Source organism: Microcebus murinus, chromosome 21 (genome assembly GCF_040939455.1).
Source record: "Microcebus murinus isolate Inina chromosome 21, M.murinus_Inina_mat1.0, whole genome shotgun sequence".
NCBI classification, from domain to species: Eukaryota; Metazoa; Chordata; class Mammalia; order Primates; family Cheirogaleidae; genus Microcebus; species Microcebus murinus.
The window spans coordinates 17,082,735-17,099,715 of NC_134124.1; the positions used below are offsets into that span (position 1 = coordinate 17,082,735).

The window sequence follows — 16,981 nt, forward strand, 5'->3', positions numbered from 1 at the left end:
AAATACCATAGGAACTATAGTAAAGCCAGGGGACCACACAAAACTCTTTCCTTAAGAAGTGACACTGTAGAGGTATTGAAAATGAGTGGGAATGAGCCAGTTAAAGAGAGAACATCAAGTGCTCCAGGCAGAGCGAACAGCATAGACAAACCCTGGCGTATGGGAAGAACTCAAAAATGTCCACCACAGCTGCAGCGGAGAGAACAATAGGAGTGTGGCAAAAGGTGACAAAGTGAATGGATTTTGAGGACGTTGTCTGAAGCACTAAGGAATTTGGACTTTAACCTGAGGGCAGCTGGAAGCAGCCTGGTGGAGAACAACATCTTTCAAAACACAGGGTCCCTGAGTACACCTCAAACAAATGTGCTTAGAAGGCTGCCGATAAAGAGATTGGGAAGTATTGTTCTCGTTCTCATCTTCATGCTCTTTGTGCCACGATGGGTAGATCTTTGAAAGTGGACTTCAGCATGAAGGCCCTCCTTACCGCCGGGGCATGCTCCCACCCTTGCCAACATCCTGTCTGAGTTGTCAGTACTCCTAAGTTTTGCATGGCCCAGGCTTTCCTTAGACCCTTGTAACTGAAAAGCCACAAACACCACCACTAAGAGATTGTCAAAGACCCTTGTTTAATAGATGGGCCAACTGAGACCCAGAGAAGGAAAAGAACTTGTCTGTGACCCCATAGCAATCCAGGGGTAGGTAGCACTTTAAGCCTCTGGCTCCTTCTTGTCACCCCCAAAGAAATTGAACACCAGGGCTGGGACTATGGTGAGAAAAGTGAGATGTATAGGGTGCAAAATTTAAGGAGGTGTCACTCTCGTGTGCCAGCCCTGTACCTGCATGACCCTTGGGTACCTCTCTTCCTTCACCCCAGTTGGCTCTGCTGCACACACCTTTGAGGGCCAGGATTGCAGCTTCTGGAAAACTCTTTGACATCTTTCATGATGTTAACATGTTGCTAAGCACCTATTTTGAGGGTCACTAGATGCCTACTGATGCTCATCAACAATGGATTTCTGACAGACTAATATGAATATGTTTATATTATTGGGTAGTTTTATTGTATTGTATTGTATTGGGTAGTTGTATATTATTGGGATGTTTATATTATTTGGGTAGATATGAACCTCAAAACACAACACAAAAATGCTGGGTGCGGTGGCTCACACCTTTAATCCTAGCACGCTGGGAGGCTGAGGAAGGAGGATTGTTTGAGCTCAGGAGTTCAAGGCCAGCCTGAGCAAAAGCGAGGCCCCATCTCTACTAAAAATAGAAGAATTAGCTGGGCATGGTGGCACAGGCCTGTAGTCCCAGCTACTTGGGAGACTGAGGTGGGAGAATCACTTGAGCTCAGCAATTTGAGGTTGCAGTGAGCTAATGCCGATGCCACTGCTCTGTAGCCCACGCTACAGAGCAAGACTCTATCTGGAAAAAAAAAAACAAAAAAACAGAAAACAAAAACAACAACACAAAAACACACAACAACATGGAGAGGGCCCGAGACTGGAGTCTAAAGACCTGGATTTTGACCCCCTCTCTGCCACCAGTTTGCTATGTGATCTTGAGTAAATTATTCCCTGTTTCTAGACTTCAGCGAAATAAAGTGGTTAAATAAATAACATTTATTGAGTACATACTGTATCAGCGACTGATCATATGATTCTGTACTTTAACTCATTTAAAAGACTTTGTGGCCTCCAAAGTTCCTTCCATTTCAGTCGGCTGTGGTTTGAGATAGAGAAGGCTTGGTGGAGAATACAGGACTTGAGACAGGCCTTTCAGAGTCCCATGGGGATGTTAATGTTTTTAATCATAGTAAAGGCATGGTATCTCAAGGCATTTCTTGGTCAAAAGAGACCAAGAGACCATTTCTAGAAGGCACCTAATCCTGGGACTCATACCGCCAAGGCTACAGCAAGGCCAGCTGCCTCAGAATCACCCTTGGAACATATCTGAAGGCAGATTCTCAGCCTCTGCCTCTAGTGATTCTAATGCAGTGATTTCGAAGTAGGGCCCCAGACTCAGTATTAAGCGTCCCACTCGCCACTGGTAGTCAGACTGATTTTGGAAGCACTGATTCCAGCACATTCCCCTATCTGGGGACAGGATCATACTTAGACAGCTAAAACCTAGGGTCAGCTGGCCTGATGCTAAGTAACTCCTAGCAAAGAAACAAATTCAATGGTTGATTAATTCAGCAAATATTAAACATCTGTTGCGTGTGCTTGGTCCTGTGCCAGGGGGTGATCATGGGTCCTACTCTCAAGGGACTCCTGGTCTAGGTCTGTCACTTACTTTAGAAGTAAATCATCTAGTCAGAGCAGAAGGGTGTTAGAGATCATTAACAATTCCCATCATTATACAGTTGAGGAAACTGAGGGCCAGAGAGGGAAAGCAACATGTTCAAGACTATGCAGCCAGCAAATGTGTTTTCTACTCCCAAACCAGCTGGAACTGGTTTGGCCACAGTGAGACCAAGAAGAACCTACACAGGGCTTGTTGGGTCTCCCCACTCAGTCTATCGCCATGAGATCATTCCCTTTTTGTCCAATCACATTTCTACATGGCTGTCCGCTCTTCATCAAATCTCAGCATAGAGGCCGGGCGCTGTGGCTCACGCCTGTAATCCTAGCTCTTGGGAGGCCGAGGCGGGCGGATTGCTCAAGGTCAGGAGTTCAAAACCAGCCTGAGCAAGAGCGAGACCCCGTCTCTACTATAAAAATAGAAAGAAATTAATTGGCCAACTGATATATATATAAAAAATTAGCCGGGCATGGTGGCGCATGCCTGTAGTCCCAGCTACTCAGGAGGCTGAGGCAGGAGGATCGCTTGAGCCCAGGAGTTTGAGGTTGCTGTGAGCTAGGTTGACACCATGGCACTCTAGCCTGGGCAACAAAGCGGAGACTCTGTCTCAAAAAAAAAAAAAAACAAAAAAAAATCTCAGCATAGAAATGGACAGTTTCCCTTGAGTCTTTGGGTTTTCATCTCTGAAGGCCCTGTGTCACGTAAAACATCGATTAAATAAATCCGCATGCTTTTCTCTTGTCTTTTGTTTTGGAGTGTCGGTGGTGACCCTTCCTATGGGGAGGAAAGGGACCCCACCCGTTCGAGTCCTGCAGCCCCAGTGCCCTACCCAGGAGGGGGGCCGCATTCAAAAGCCTGGAACACTCACAGTTTGCTTCTTAAGCACTAAACCCACATGCAGTAAATGTCCCTGGAAGTCTAACTTTCGGGTCTTGCTGAAACTTTTAAATCCTCAACACCCAGAGGACCATCGCGAGGTGTCTTTGAAGCCTAGGAATCAGAAACGCTCCCCAGCACTGAGCCTTCCATCAGTTCTTGGGTGCTGTTTAGCGACCTTGCCCTGGCTGGAAAGGAGAACGCTGCGCCTGCCTCCTCCCGCACTTTGGAGCCAAAGGAGGAAGGGGCCGCCTCCCGCGTCCGCAGGGACCTGACTCCCACCCTGCCCAGGCTTGCTTATGTCACCGCCGCCCCGGGCCGGGGAGGTGGGAGCGGAGGGCAAGTCGCTCCCGCCCCTGAAGCCCCAGCCGCCCTGTGATTGGCTGCAAGGATTCCGGCCTGGCCGCCGATTGGTCATGTCTGAAGGCTTGAAAGGTGTCTGGGAGCGTCGGACACCTCAGACGGACGGTGGCCCGGGATCAGACAGCGTCCGAGCGAGCCTGCGACGCGCCCGCAGCCAGCCATGGCCCGGCTGCTCCGGGCGTCCTGCCTGCTGTCCCTGCTCCTGGCCGGCTTCGTCCCGCCGGGCCGGGGCCAAGAGAAGTCGAAGGTGAGTGAGCCCCGGGGCGGGGACCGAGTGAACGCTCCTAGCCCCTAGCTGCCCGGCGCGGCGGCGGCGAGGCAGCCCCTTTCCCAGGCTCCCCTCCAGAAGGGCGGTATCCAGGTGGGAGGGACGCCCTGAACTCCGTTTGCGCCACCTCTGCCGCCGGAACCCCCACGAACCCCCACCCCACCTGTCTCTTCGCAATCCATCTGTTGGTGCGCCAGGTGGGGAGAATGGGCAGGGCAGGAAGGACTCTCTCCCCACCTTCGAACTTTCTCCCCACTGCTACCTCGGAGTTCGCCATGCTACATCCGTGTCACCTCCGTCCCTGAGCTGCCCCCCTCTAGTAAGGGCCTGGGGCAGGAGGGGAGGACACAGAAAAAGGCCTAGAGACTTGGCATCTGTGTGGCAAGGAGAAAGGGAAGGAGGCAGCTGGGTGGTCCTGGTCTTGAAGAATTGCGGTGGGGGCTCTTCTAGCCCAGGAATAATAAATGCAGGTAGAAATGCCCACTTGGATTCCAGGGCACGCGTAGAATGCCCAGAGATCTGTCTGGACAGGCAGTGTAGGACACTCAGGATCCTGAGTCCCTGCCCCCTACTGGGCCTCAGTTTCTCCACCTGCAAGAGGCTAGGGGTCGGGGGTGGGTAGGGAGAGCAGGACACAATGAAGCTGATCACTTCAGAGGCGATGCTTCGAGAAGCTGAAAAATCCACAGCTGTTTTCTGAAGAGCTTTCTGCTGTGGAGCAGCCTCACTACCCAGGACCCAGCGTCTGCATTGGCCTGAGCAAACCTGGTAGCTGGAGAAAGCTGGGGACCGCCAACTCAGAAGAGGCAGAATTCTCCTGAGCCCCAGTCTGTCCCCAGCAGGGGTGGGGTGGGGGAGACAGAAACCAGGCATAGGGATAGACCAAGTGAGAGATTTCTGTCTCCAGCCTCCCAACACAGACACACACACACACACACACTACTGTAAGCTCTAGCTTTGAGCTTCTGTGTTTTTAAAATCCTCTGGGTCTTTAACATCTTATGAGTTCATGATTCTGTTTCAAAATTTCTATCCACTTCTCAGGAAGCCTGTTGCAAGCACAGGGTTTCTTCTGTCTGTTTTTAACCCCCTTTTTGTCCTCAGCCTAAAAGCCCATTAGTCAGCTCCTTCTTGGGGTCAGCCTAGAGACTAGATGGATATGAAGCCAGTTTGTCGAAGCCTCCTCCTTTTCATACAGCCCTGTTCATAATCCCCAACTCAGAAGGCATTTTCCAGGGCAGGGATGGGACTGAATTTCAAGACCAGGGTGAGGGGTAGAGGTGGGGTGGGAGGAACCATAGGCAGGCTAGCACCATGGAGTCAGTCCCAACCTCTCAGTCTGGGGAGAGCCTGAGGAGGTACAATTGAGCCCTGCCTCAAGAAGGCTAGATGTAAAAATGTGAACCTTGTAAATAACTCTGCAGAACTCTGGGGAGGGATAAATGGATTCAGAAATAACAGGATGGGTATTGTCTAGAGAAGTTTTAGGGTGAGGTGTGATCATATCAGATACAACCAGCCAGGACTTGCTGGCTAGTGACAGCCTGGGCATGCCCATCTCTCCCAGGTTCTTAGAGATGTCAAAGCTCTGGGTTTAGGACTCAACCACTTACCTTACCCCCAACTCCAGGGCAAAGGGATGGGGAGATATGTGGGATGGACCACAGGTGACTTAGCCCCAGATAGATGCTTGCCTTTTCCTAATTCAAAGGAAGGGGCTAGGGAACAAAGGGAATCCTCCTTTTCTTGCAGCTTAAGGCTGCCCAGCCTCCCTGTCCTTGTTCCACAAAAGGACTTTACAGAAGCTGGAAAGAGTAATAGCTGCTGACGTGCCTGGGATCCTAGTAACCGCTGGTTTCTAGGTGACAAACCAGGCAGAGAGGATCATGGAACCACAGGCCGACAGAATTGAAGGGCCCTTAAGACAGCCTTGAACCTGACTCCATCTTACAACGGAGGAGCCAGAGCCCCAGAGAAGAGAAAGGAGCAGTCACACAGCATCAGAGGCGCAGCAGGCCCAGAACTCAGGCGTCCTGCCGCCCCGGCCAGTTCTTTTACAGCATCACGTTAATGGGAGTGATTACATGGAAGAGGAGGAAGACACAGGACCAGCTGCCCAAGCCAGCCAAGGTCCTGGCTGAGTCCCACCATCCATCTCTCAAGCTATGAGCACTCTCCTCTCTTGTCCAGCTATGAGCGGACTGGGGCACCCTCACTAAGCCCCTCCGTCTCCTCTGGCCCTTCTGTTTCAGATGCAGGGCTCTGGGATCCAACGGGCCCAGAGGAGAAAAGGGGCTCACGTGAGGACTGAGTTGCAGTGCTCAGTGGTGCACGCAGGCCCTGGCTTCCCCAAGCATGAGCCACCCCTCTGACCTCCACCACTGGCCTCACTGGCCCCAGTAGAAAGCGTAGGGGCTTTGTCAGTCATCATCCTCCTGGAGACACCCTGCCCAGTGTGTCATCTTCTTCATCCTGGGTGGGCACATCAAAGACCTCTTCACAATAATGTAGGACCCTCAGTGCCCTTTGCTCTAGCTGCAGGCAGAGTAATCACTATCCCTTGATATGGGATTTCTTTCCAAGAGACTTTCAAGCCTGTTTGATCTGCCAATAGATTCCCACAACCGTTCCGGGGAGCAGCATGCTTATCTCCTTGGACAGTGCCAAGGCGTGCCAAGACAGTGAAAGTGACTTGCCCAGGGCCACATAGCCAGCAAAGAATAGAACCTAATGAGAGAGGATACCTCTGGCCTCACCCCACCCTGAAACTATGTCCAGAAGCTGATCATCCTGCTGTGTACAAGCTCCGATTACTTGGACGATCTCTCGTCTATTTTTCTTCCCATGTCCCAGAGCTCATTTTTTGGATCAGGGTGTAGTGAAGGAAGTGAAGAGGCCATGGACATGCCTCACTTTCTGGCTGCCAGACCTCTGCGGTCTGCTGGGGTGTGATGGTTGTGTCCTGGCTTGTTTGCATTTTAAGGTGGAACTGACCCCAGCTAGGAACAAGGAGGCCCAGGGGCAGGAGGAATGTTGAGCTTAGGTCTTGAGCCTGCCGCCAGCACCCACCAAAAGTCACGGGGTGTGGAATATTAGACTCATGTAAAGCAGGGAATTTGCACCAGAGCCAAGAAGAGAGTTTGCAGCTGCCAGGGAATGGCCTGGTGCGGGGAGCCCAGCCTCAGCCCAGCCTCAGCCGGCTAGGCAGGCCTGCTTCATGACAGAGACGGCTCTTCTGCACCCTGCTGGGGCCACGCCCTGCCAGTCTGGTCACTCCTTCCACCTAGTCTGGCCCAGACCTTGCATCAACAACAGCTTTTCCAGAACTGATGGGAAGAGAGGGAGAGAATGTGCTTCTCTAACTCCCACCACCCGTCTCTGCCCTCTCCTGGTCTATAATGCTAGTTTGCACTCCGTTTGTTTATTGCCTTTCTGCTGCTCATGGGATGTCAGGGCCAGAAAGGACCTTAGAGATCACCTTGGACAGGCTTTACCCTTTCTCCTTTCCCATCACGATTGGCCCAGCTGCTGAGTCGTGCCAGTGATGCAATGACACCCTTTCAAGAGTAGACCCAGAGTTCTGTGGTCTGTGTCAGGGACAAAGTAGGGTGGGGGGAGGGTCCTGGGTCCTAGCAGTAACCCGTCTCTTCCTCTTCCTCCAATCACCATGCTGTCAAGCCATCAAAGTTGACGTGCTTACATAGCTGGTCCAGGTCAAGGTTCTCATTTTATAAATGAGGAAACTAAGACCCGAAGAAAAGAGAGGGCCAGTCCAAGACCACACAGGGAGTCAGTGGCATACCTGGACGTGGAAGCCAGGTCGCCCAGCCCACAGTCCACTGCACTGTAGCCCTCTTCGTCCTGGAGGTTGACTGCGAGCAGCAGCTGGGCAGAGAGGAAGGTATAGTGGTCGTCATCACCACTGCTCGCTCATATGCAGCATCTAGGATATGCGGGCACTGTTGCTGTACCTGTACCCTCACATTTAATTCTCACAAGGGGGCTGTCCCCATTCCTGGCTCCCACCCCTACCTCCCTATTTGATAACAGCACCCTCATCTTTCCGATCCTCCAGATTTGGGACCTCTGAACCACCACTCCCCATACTGACATACGCTTGCTCCTTTCTGTTCAGTTTCCCCTTCCCTATGGCCTAGTTCAGGCTCTCAGCAGCACTTGTCTGGATATTGCAACAGCCACCCGACCAGTCTCCATCGGTCCAGCCAGTGAGTCAGCCCCCAGAGTCAGGGCAGTCTCCCTCGGAGCCTGGTGCGTGTTCTTCAGTTGACATGTCATGTCGAAGTAATGATCACAATAAATCATTCTCCAGGGTCCCATAGCACTCACTTATTAAGTGCTTAAGTGCTTAATATTAAGCTCTTAAGTGCTTTCATAATCATTACCTTATACAAGGAGTTAGCAGATCTCAGTCCTAGTCCAGTTCCCATTCTCGGTGTCGCTCTTGAGCAAGTCACTCTCCCTCCCTCCGATGGGATCTTTCCTTATTTTGAAAATAGAGATGTCCAAGTCTCCTTCCCGCTCTAACCGCTCCCTGGCGCTGGCCTCCTCTGTTCCAGACGGACTGCCATGGCGGCGTGAGCGGCACCATCTACGAGTACGGAGCCCTCACTATCGATGGGGACGAGTACATCCCCTTCAAGCAGTACGCTGGCAAATACGTCCTCTTCGTCAACGTGGCCAGCTTCTGAGGCCTGACGGGCCAGTACGTTGGTAAGAGCCCGCCCTTCCTCCCTGCCGTCGCTGGGGCTGTGTGCACATTGCAGTTGCAGGAGCTGCTCTGCTGTGTTGGGGAGGAACGGCAGGGCCCGTGACATTCCAAGCCCCGTGTCCCAGCTCCACCGTGGTCCATGGGCCTGTGAAGGTGACTGTATTATATAAGCCTGGGGTCTGATGGCCCCTGGCTAATTCTTCATCCCTGGGTACCTCAGCTGCCCTAAAAGCAGAGGGATGGCGGAGATTGGGTTTGTGCCTGGAGCTCCTTTTGACCGGATTAAGAACTGGCAGGTGGAGCTCAATCTTCCTGGGAATGCCTGGTTTTCCCTCAGCCGCATCCGCCTGGGTGCTTCTCCTGGCCCATCTCTGGACAGCGGGCGGGTGGCCTGAGGCCCAAGAGTATGTGCGTGGTGGCAGTGCGGGGCTCGGGGGACAGGCTACACTTCTGAGGTCCGTTGTAAAACAAACTTTGAAGGTGATCCAGTTCAGCCTTCCCCTTTCCTCAGTTTGCAGGTAGGAAACCAAGGATCGGAGTGAAGACACAATTTAACCCGGGTCACAGGGCTGTTAGTGGAAGAACCGGGCATTCGGCCCCGGTTTCATGACCCGCTAATATCCTCACCCCTTTCTTCTTAGCTGGGTCAGAGGAAGGAGCCTGAGGGAACAGGCAGGCCAAAGGCGTGTGACAGGGAACATGCTTTGGGGCGGTGCGCAGTCTGCTGGCAGGGGCTGGGGGCAGTCAAGGGCAATCTGATCCCGAATGTTCTGCCTGACAGTCACAGGCAAATTTCTGGAAGGGGAATGATGGTGGGCTGCAAGGCCCAGTGGCAGTGAGCACTCTGTCCAGAATGCTTGTCTAGCCTGTGGAACAGAGCACGGTGCGCTTGTGCAAGACCCGGACTGGGTGTTGGCACTGCACGAGAGGCCGGGGAAACTGAGGAAACTGGGGCGCTGGGCCAGGGCCTCCCTTGGATTCCTAAGTTCCCAAAGAGTATGGCAAGATGGGGACCCCACCCCAGACCCAAGGAAGTCCTCGCCCTTCGGCCCAGGGATGCATCCATCCTTCTTGCTCTGAGAAGCTCAATCCTGAGCACCCTGAATGAGCACTCAGCTGACTGGCCCAGGCAGTGGCCTTAGCACTGGGCAGGTGACTGAATGGTGATTTAAGGGAGGGTATTTCTCTCTTTTCCCCAAAACCTCCAATCTACCCAGATTAGAGTCAGGAGGAAAGGACCTGAGTCCCAGCATTGCCACGAACCCATTGGTGATCTTGGGCAAGGTCCTTCTCTTCTCAGGAGGCCTCGGTGGTTTCAGCTCTACAATGGGATGCGGGCAGGGACAGTGGTGTGGCTAAGGCTCTCCGTCAGGCTGCCCTCTTGTCTGCTCTCTCCCTGGCCCAGAACTGAATGCACTACAGGAAGAACTTGCACCATTTGGTCTGGTCATTCTGGGCTTCCCCTGCAACCAATTTGGAAAACAGGAACCAGGAGATAACTCGGAGATCCTCCCCACCATCAAGTGAGTGCTCACTCAGCATCCTGAGACAGCTCCTCTGGTGTGGCCCACGCGTCTTGTTTCAGCCCCAGTGCAGGGCGGACATTTATCAGCCACCAAGAACCACTGTCCTCTGTTAGGAACCCCACTGAGTGAAATGAGGGGAAGGATGGGGACAGGAGAGGGAGGACAGGGATGACTGCTTGTGATGTGCATGAGGAATACCGCTGGGGGGTGGGGGAGACACTGGGAAGGGACCAAGCTGGAAAAGACCGCAGACCTGCATCATGCCTACGCCCATTCCACGTTCACCTGCTCCCACTATAGAAGAAATCGACTCCCAACACCCCCTTCCCTGTTCTGTCCCTTCCCTTCATGTCTGAGCCCTGTGCCATTGTCTTGGGACCCACCTAAGAACATTCCCCATAGGTATGTCCGCCCCGGAGGGGGCTTTGTCCCCAATTTCCAGCTCTTTGAGAAAGGAGATGTGAATGGGGAGAAAGAGCAGAAGTTCTACACGTTCCTGAAGGTGAGTGAGCAGCCGCCCGTATGGCCAGGGCTGCAGCTGCTCCTGGCTCCAGCCCCCAGCCCAGGCCATCCCCCTGTTCTTGGGCTCTTGGGGAGTGCTTTGGCATCTCTTGTTCCAACTAGCTGGCTCTGCAGACCCTGGGATCTCATCAGCCCATGTTACTGGTAAGGCCCAGATGGGAGGACCCAGAGGAACATGCTAAGGATCTCACAATCTTCTAGAACCACAGCTGGGACTGGCAGTCAGTCCAAAAACTCCCAAACTGGTGCTTTTTTTCTTAGTGCCAGGCCGTTCTCCCATCCTAGGAAGGCCTGGGAGGAGGGGACAGGAGGGGCCGGGACCCCAAGCAAGGCTGATGCTACTCTCTCATCCCTGCTCCAGAACTCCTGTCCACCCACCTCGGAGCTCCTAGGCTCGCCTGGCCGCCTCTTCTGGGAACCCATGAAAATCCACGACATCCGCTGGAACTTTGAGAAGTTCCTGGTGGGGCCAGATGGCATCCCCGTCATGCGCTGGCACCACCGGACCACGATCAGCAACGTCAAGATAGACATCCTGTCCTACATGAGGCGGCAGGCAGCCAAGGGGAAGTAGCCGATGCCCGCCCCACCCCACGCCCACCTCACAGGCGCTGGGGGAGGGACTCCGTTCAGGAAGGAATCGCATCTGCAACCACACTATACACCTGCCACAGACCCCATCCCCGTTACACAAGACCCCGGCCTGACACAGACGTGTGCATGCGATTGTGTGCCTGTACCGCTGGGCATGTGGGTGTCTGCACATGTGTGACTGTGCCCAGGTGTCCAGCCACACGTGTCCACCTGTGTGAATATCCGGGAATAGGTACCATCTGGGTGCCCACAGTTGTGTGCTGTGTGGTACTAGAGAACACTGCCCCTTTCTTTCCAGTTCTCCGTTCCAATAACAACTCACTTAGATCTGAGCCCAGAGGAAAAAACCAGCTCTGGGTCCAATCGTCCTGCTCTGACCAGGACCTCAGCCTTGGGGCCAGCATCTCCCACTGCCTCCAAATACGACCACTGAGTCCCCAGAAGTTTCGGAGTCTGCCACACTGCCCAACTCTCTCCTCCTTCCTGAAGGGCCCTCCCAAAGCTCCTGCCCCACCCCACGGTTCCCCCCTGAGATCAGCCAAGGCAGGGGTGAGAGCAAGGGTCACGTACCGAATCAGGGGTGGCGTCTCCATGAGGGAGGGGCCCGAAGCCCTCGTGGGCGGGCCTCCCCGGAGCCTGTCTGTGGGGCCGGCCCTTAGTGCATTCAGGCCGAGGCCCCTGGGCAGGGATGCCGCCCCTGCTCCTTCAGGGGACGTGCCCTCCCCCTCCCCCTGGTCCACTGGCATTAGACTCACACCCCTGTCTGCCCAGTAAAGGCATTTCTGCAGCAGCTGAGCCTCCTGTGGTGCTTCCTCAGTGGTGGCCACCCCGGCCGGGGCAGGGGGTGGGGAAGACAGGGTGGGAGGGTAAAGAAGGGAGGATGAGAAAAGAAATGAGGGAACACTCCTGCTTTTTGGCCTCTTCCTAGGCCTAATCTGCTTCTCTTACTCAGCATTCAGTTTATAGAATCGGTTCACCTCTACTCTCATTCCCTCCCACGGTTCTTCAAGGCGGTGAAGGTTAAGTTGAGGTGTTTCATTTAACAGATGAGGAAACTGAGGCTCAGAGAGAGCCAGGCCTTACCTCCAGTCTCCTGATGAGTGAGGGGCACGACAGGAAATTAAACCCAAGTCTCCCAACCCCCAGCCCAGGCTCCTTCCACTGTCTCCATGTTGGGGATGTCCCCAGCCCCCACCCAGGGGGGCTCTGAGCAGGCCCCAGGGGCCACCAGCCACGGGTAAGGGTGACACGCACTCAGGGAAATGGGAAGGGAGGGCACTCTGACTGGCCGAGAGGGGAACATTAGGGCATAAATGAACACAAGTCATGGAGTGTTGATCTTCAACTTGGATTTATGTCCAAGATTCGTGCAAACAGCTGCCTAGGGATGGAAGGTCACCCCAATCCCGGTCTTCTGGCTCCACGACCTTCCAGCTGTGGGGCCGAAGGCTTGAACTTCAGGGCCTGGCAGCTTCAGGCTGGGGCCCCTCAGTGGGCGTGGCTGGCGTGGCTTCATTCCAGAGGCGAGGCTCTGGCGGGGCTGCTGCGAGCAGAGGTGGAGAGGGCCCCAGAGCCGGGACGCGCCGTGGCCGCCCTCCGCTCTGGAGAAAACCGCTCTTCCCGCAGCTCCTCACAGAGGGGAAGGATGGGCATCATGCAGGGCCTGCTACGGAGCTTGAAGCGGACACCAAACACACACGTGAACTGGGTGTGGCGCTTGCGGAGCGGCTGGAACCACTTCTGGGAGGTTCTGAAGGAAGGAGGGGGTCTCAGCTGCACCCCACTCTTAAGACTGAAGTCTCCCAGAGGCTTCGGCAAAGGATGGCAGGTCTAAGCCGCACGAGGCCTCTCTCCACTCAGCGGAGGGGTAGTGAGTTCTTCCTGCAAACTCCCAGAGGAGGAGCCCGAGTGGGAGCCTTCCGGGTGGAGCCCCCTTAGTCTTGTAAACAGTGCAGGTCGGGCCGGGGTGCGAGCTGGCCGCCCATCTCGGCCTCCCGCCCAGCTGAGGCTCTGCCGCACACAGCACACGGCCTCTAGTTTTTCGGTAATCTGAGGTCAGCTGGCTTTGCAAGGCGAAGGTGGAGCCAAATGCCGTGCTCTGGTCTCACTGAGGCCCCTCTCGGTCATTTTTTGCAGAGTCTAAACAAACAAAAATTTTGTTTCAAAGTCAGTAAGTTTCAAAGTCTTCTATAGCAATTAATACAGTAAGAGTGGAGAAAACGTGTAGGGTTATCGAGTGCTGCTGTGTGCCAGGCCCTAGGCCGAGCGCCTTGGATCTGCTGTCCCCAACCTCTGGCCGTAGACCAGCACCAATCTGTGGCCTGTCAGGAACAGGGCCGCACAGCAGGAGGTGAGCAGCAGGCAAGTGAGCGAAGCTTCCTCTGTATTTACAGCCACTCCCCATCACTGGCATCACCCACCATCCCTTTGTGGAGAAGAGACCGGGATGCTGAGAGTATTTAAAAAGACTTGCCCCAGGCCATTCGAGGTGGCTCACGCCTGTAATCCTAGCACCCTGGGAGGCCGAGGCGGGTGGATTGCTCGAGGTCAGGAGTTCGAAACCAGCCTGAACAAGAGCCAGACCCCATCTCTACTATAAATAGAAAGAAATTAATTGGCCAACTAATATAGACAGAAAAAATTAGCCAGGCATGGTGGTGCATGCCTGTAGTCCCAACTACTCGGGAGGCTGAGGCAGTAGGATTGCTTGAGCCCAGGAGTTTGAGGTTGCTGTGAGCTAGGCTGACGCCACGGCACTCATTCTAGCCTGGGCAACACAGCGAGACTCTGTCTCAAAAAAAAAAAGACTTGCTCCAAGTCCCAAATCTAGGAAGCAGTGGAGCCAGGATTTAAACACAGTCAGTCTGGGTCCAGACCCCAGATGCAGGGCCATGTTGGGGGAGAGGACAGCCCTGCCTACTAGGCACTCTCTGTCACTCACTGAAGTGACCTGCAAGGAGCCCCACAGAACCTCTAGGTCTCTGCAGGGAACCATTACAAAATGACCAGTCCAGTCCCTTCTTCCAATCACTAAATCCTCACTACCTCCCGACAGGGCTGGCTCTCTTTCTGCACAGTTGTGACCCTTAGGAAGTCCTTCTTTGTGCTGAGATGGACTTGGCCTCCCTATTGTTCCTACCCACTCGTCGTGATTCTATTCCCAGAAGTCCCACAGGGCAGGGGGTGCCTTCCGCCCAGGAGAGCCCGCAGGGAGCTAAAGGACCGGAGCCGTCTTCTGCCTCACGGATGCAGCTCCAGGCCTTTCAACCTTCCATGGCAGACACCATGGCCAGAGGGAGCTTTTCAAAGCCAAATCTGGTCATGCCACTCTGCTTTAAAAATGTCCAGTGGCTCCATGTCATCCTGAGGATCGGACCAGCCCTCTCACCATGCTCTGCAGACCCTGCAGGGTCTGGACCTGCCTCGTCCCTACCCTGGCCTTGCCCCCTGCTCTCTCCCCACCTTGACCTTGGCTCCAGCCACCCTCCTCTCCTTCACTCCCTCCCACCAAGGCCTTTGCATTTGTCATTTTCTCTGCAAGAACATCCTCCGCCCCTACCTCTTCACCTAGTTAATGCCACTCATTCTGCGGGTCTCAACTCAAATGTTACCACCTATGTCCCCAGGCTAGGCCAGCTTCCTCCGCTATCTGCTCTCACAGAACCTGCTCTTCGTCCTTCAGGGCACTAGGCGCAGCCCATCCGTGTGACTTGTTCGTTTGCTCATTTCTGCCTTCCTCACTAGGTAATAGGCTCTGTAAGCATAGGGACCGTATCTGCTCCTGCTCCCGTGACATCCCTGGTACCTGGCATGTAGACAATGCTCCAGGATGAATGATAAGTGGGTTCGGTCCCCTCACCCTGCAGTCGCCATCACTCTCCCTTCTACGCTATTTCAGAAAGCCAGGCCCTCTCCCTCACCAAGATGAGAAAGTAACATCGTCCCCAAACTCAGGCAGTCCTGGCAGATGGGCAGTTATCTCCACCAGGGAAAGACAAGGCCCGGCGCCAGGGGCTCAGGCTCACCTGGTTCTGCAGGCCTGGCTGTGGGCGGGTCCATCACTTGGGAGCTCTGATTTCGAATCCCTCCGAAGGGTGGACGCCAGGTGTATTCGGCCTGTGACAAAACTGGTGCTTAATAATCAATAACTGCACTCGAAAATTACAATAGCAGCTACCATGTCAGAACAGTACTAAATATATATTAGTCAAGTATTAATCTTTACAACAACCCAGACTGTCATTCCCATTTTACAGGTGAAGAAATAGGCTTGGGGGTTAAGTAACTTTGTGAAGGTCATCTAAGTAGGAAAGTGGCTAAGCTTGGACTTGAATCCAGGCCTTTATAACTCCAGAACCATGAACCACACTACGCTCCAGTTCTGAAAGATATGCATAAAGAATGGTCACATGGCCGGGCACGGTGGCTCATGCCTGCAATCCTAGTTCTCTGGGAGGTCAAGGCTGGTGGATTGTTCAAGGTCAGGAGTTCGAGACCAGCCTGAGCAAGAGTGAGACCCTGTCTCTACTATAAATAGAAAGAAATTAATTGGCTAACTAAATATATATATGCATATAAAAAAAATTAGCCGTGCATGGTGGCACATGCCTGTAGTCCCAGCTACTCAGGAGGCTGAGGCAGGAGGATTGCTTGAGCCCAGGAGTTTGAGGTTGCTATGCGCTAGGCTGACGCCATGGCACTCTAGCCCAGGCAATACAGTGAAACTGTCTCTCAAAATAAATAAATAAATAAATAATAAAATAAATAAGAATAGTCACATGGGCAGAGGCTGGATGAGAGGCTGCCCAGGAGGCTTCTGCACTCGTCCAGGGGAAGGCTGGGGATACTTGAGGCAGAAAGTCTGGGGAAGGTGGGACAGGTGACAGCAGCTCTTTGAAGAAAGAAGGGAAGAGAAAGCAAAAAAAGACAAGAGAAAAGGAAAGGGAAGGGAAGGGAGAGAAGCATGGTAGGGCTCTGGGACCTGGTTACATGTAGAGGTTGTAAGAGTCAAACCCAGGCCAGGCGCCATGGCTCATGCCAGTAATCTTAAATACTCTGGGAAGCCTAAGTGGGAGGATCGTTTGAGCTCAGGAGTTAGAGACCAGACTGAGCAAGAGTGAGACCCCGTCTCTACTAAAAATAGAAAAATTAGCCGGGCACAGTGGCATACACCTGTAGTTCCAGATACTCAGGAGGCTGAGGCAGGAGGATCGCTTGAGCCCAGGAGTTTGAGGTTGCTGTGAGCTAGGCTGACACCACAGCACTCTAGCCTGGGCAACGGAGCAAGACTCTGTCTCAAAAAAGAGTCAACCTGAAATTCTGACATCCCTGGCCTGGGGCTTGCAAAGAGTCCTCCTTCCCGCCCTGCACTTGTATCCGGCCTCGTCTGTCCCACAGCAGAGGCGCTGAATAGCCGTGGGCTGCAGGGTCCTCGCCCCTGGGGTAGCAGGCCCTGGACACCTGCCTGCCACCACAGTGCTGCCCAGGAAGAGCTGAAGACACAGTTTCTGATCCTCTCACTTATGCTTCCTCTCTGGGAAGCATGTGGGGCGGCCTCTGCACAGGGCCGGCGCTCCGGGGGCCATCACTCACCATGTGGAAGAGGCGTGAGTTGGGGAGTGGGGCTGGGTGCTCCATGGCCATGGGGGGCGGTGGGTAGCGGATCTGGGACCAGTCCTCAAAGCCGTGGTGTGGCATCATGGGGGGCACGGGCGGGTAGGCATAGGGGTAGACCCCGCAGACGTGCTCCCGGTGCGGCTCCCCGTGGTAGCGCTCCCCCGACGCCTGCAAGAAAGGGTC

The 16,981-nt window shown here is 54.0% G+C and overlaps 2 protein-coding genes across 6 annotated transcripts in view; one reads left to right on the forward strand and one right to left on the reverse strand.

Annotated features, from left to right (window-relative positions):
• Positions 1-3,607: 3,607 nt before the first annotated feature.
• Positions 3,608-11,972, forward strand: GPX3 (glutathione peroxidase 3). The gene is made up of 5 exons (XM_012740872.2): positions 3,608-3,790; positions 8,389-8,542; positions 9,946-10,063; positions 10,469-10,568; positions 10,950-11,972. The coding sequence occupies exons 1-5, from the start codon at positions 3,704-3,706 to the stop codon at positions 11,160-11,162; spliced, it is 672 nt and encodes a 223-aa protein (XP_012596326.1). The 5' UTR covers positions 3,608-3,703; the 3' UTR covers positions 11,163-11,972.
• Positions 11,973-12,516: 544 nt separating this feature from the next.
• TNIP1 (TNFAIP3 interacting protein 1) overlaps positions 12,517-16,981 on the reverse strand; it is a 50,761-nt gene continuing 46,296 nt past the window's right edge. For 4 of the 5 annotated variants that reach the window (XM_075996229.1, XM_012740868.3, XM_012740871.2 and 1 more), the window contains 3 exons: positions 16,775-16,966; positions 15,208-15,298; positions 12,517-13,321 (listed from right to left, as the gene is read on the reverse strand). In XM_075996229.1, coding sequence (XP_075852344.1) covers positions 13,287-13,321; positions 15,208-15,298; positions 16,775-16,966 — 318 coding nt within the window. In that variant the 3' untranslated portion in view covers positions 12,517-13,286. Of the gene's footprint in view, positions 13,322-15,207; positions 15,310-16,774; positions 16,967-16,981 lie in introns of all 5 variants that reach the window. The other variant, XM_012740869.2, reaches the window with a different exon arrangement.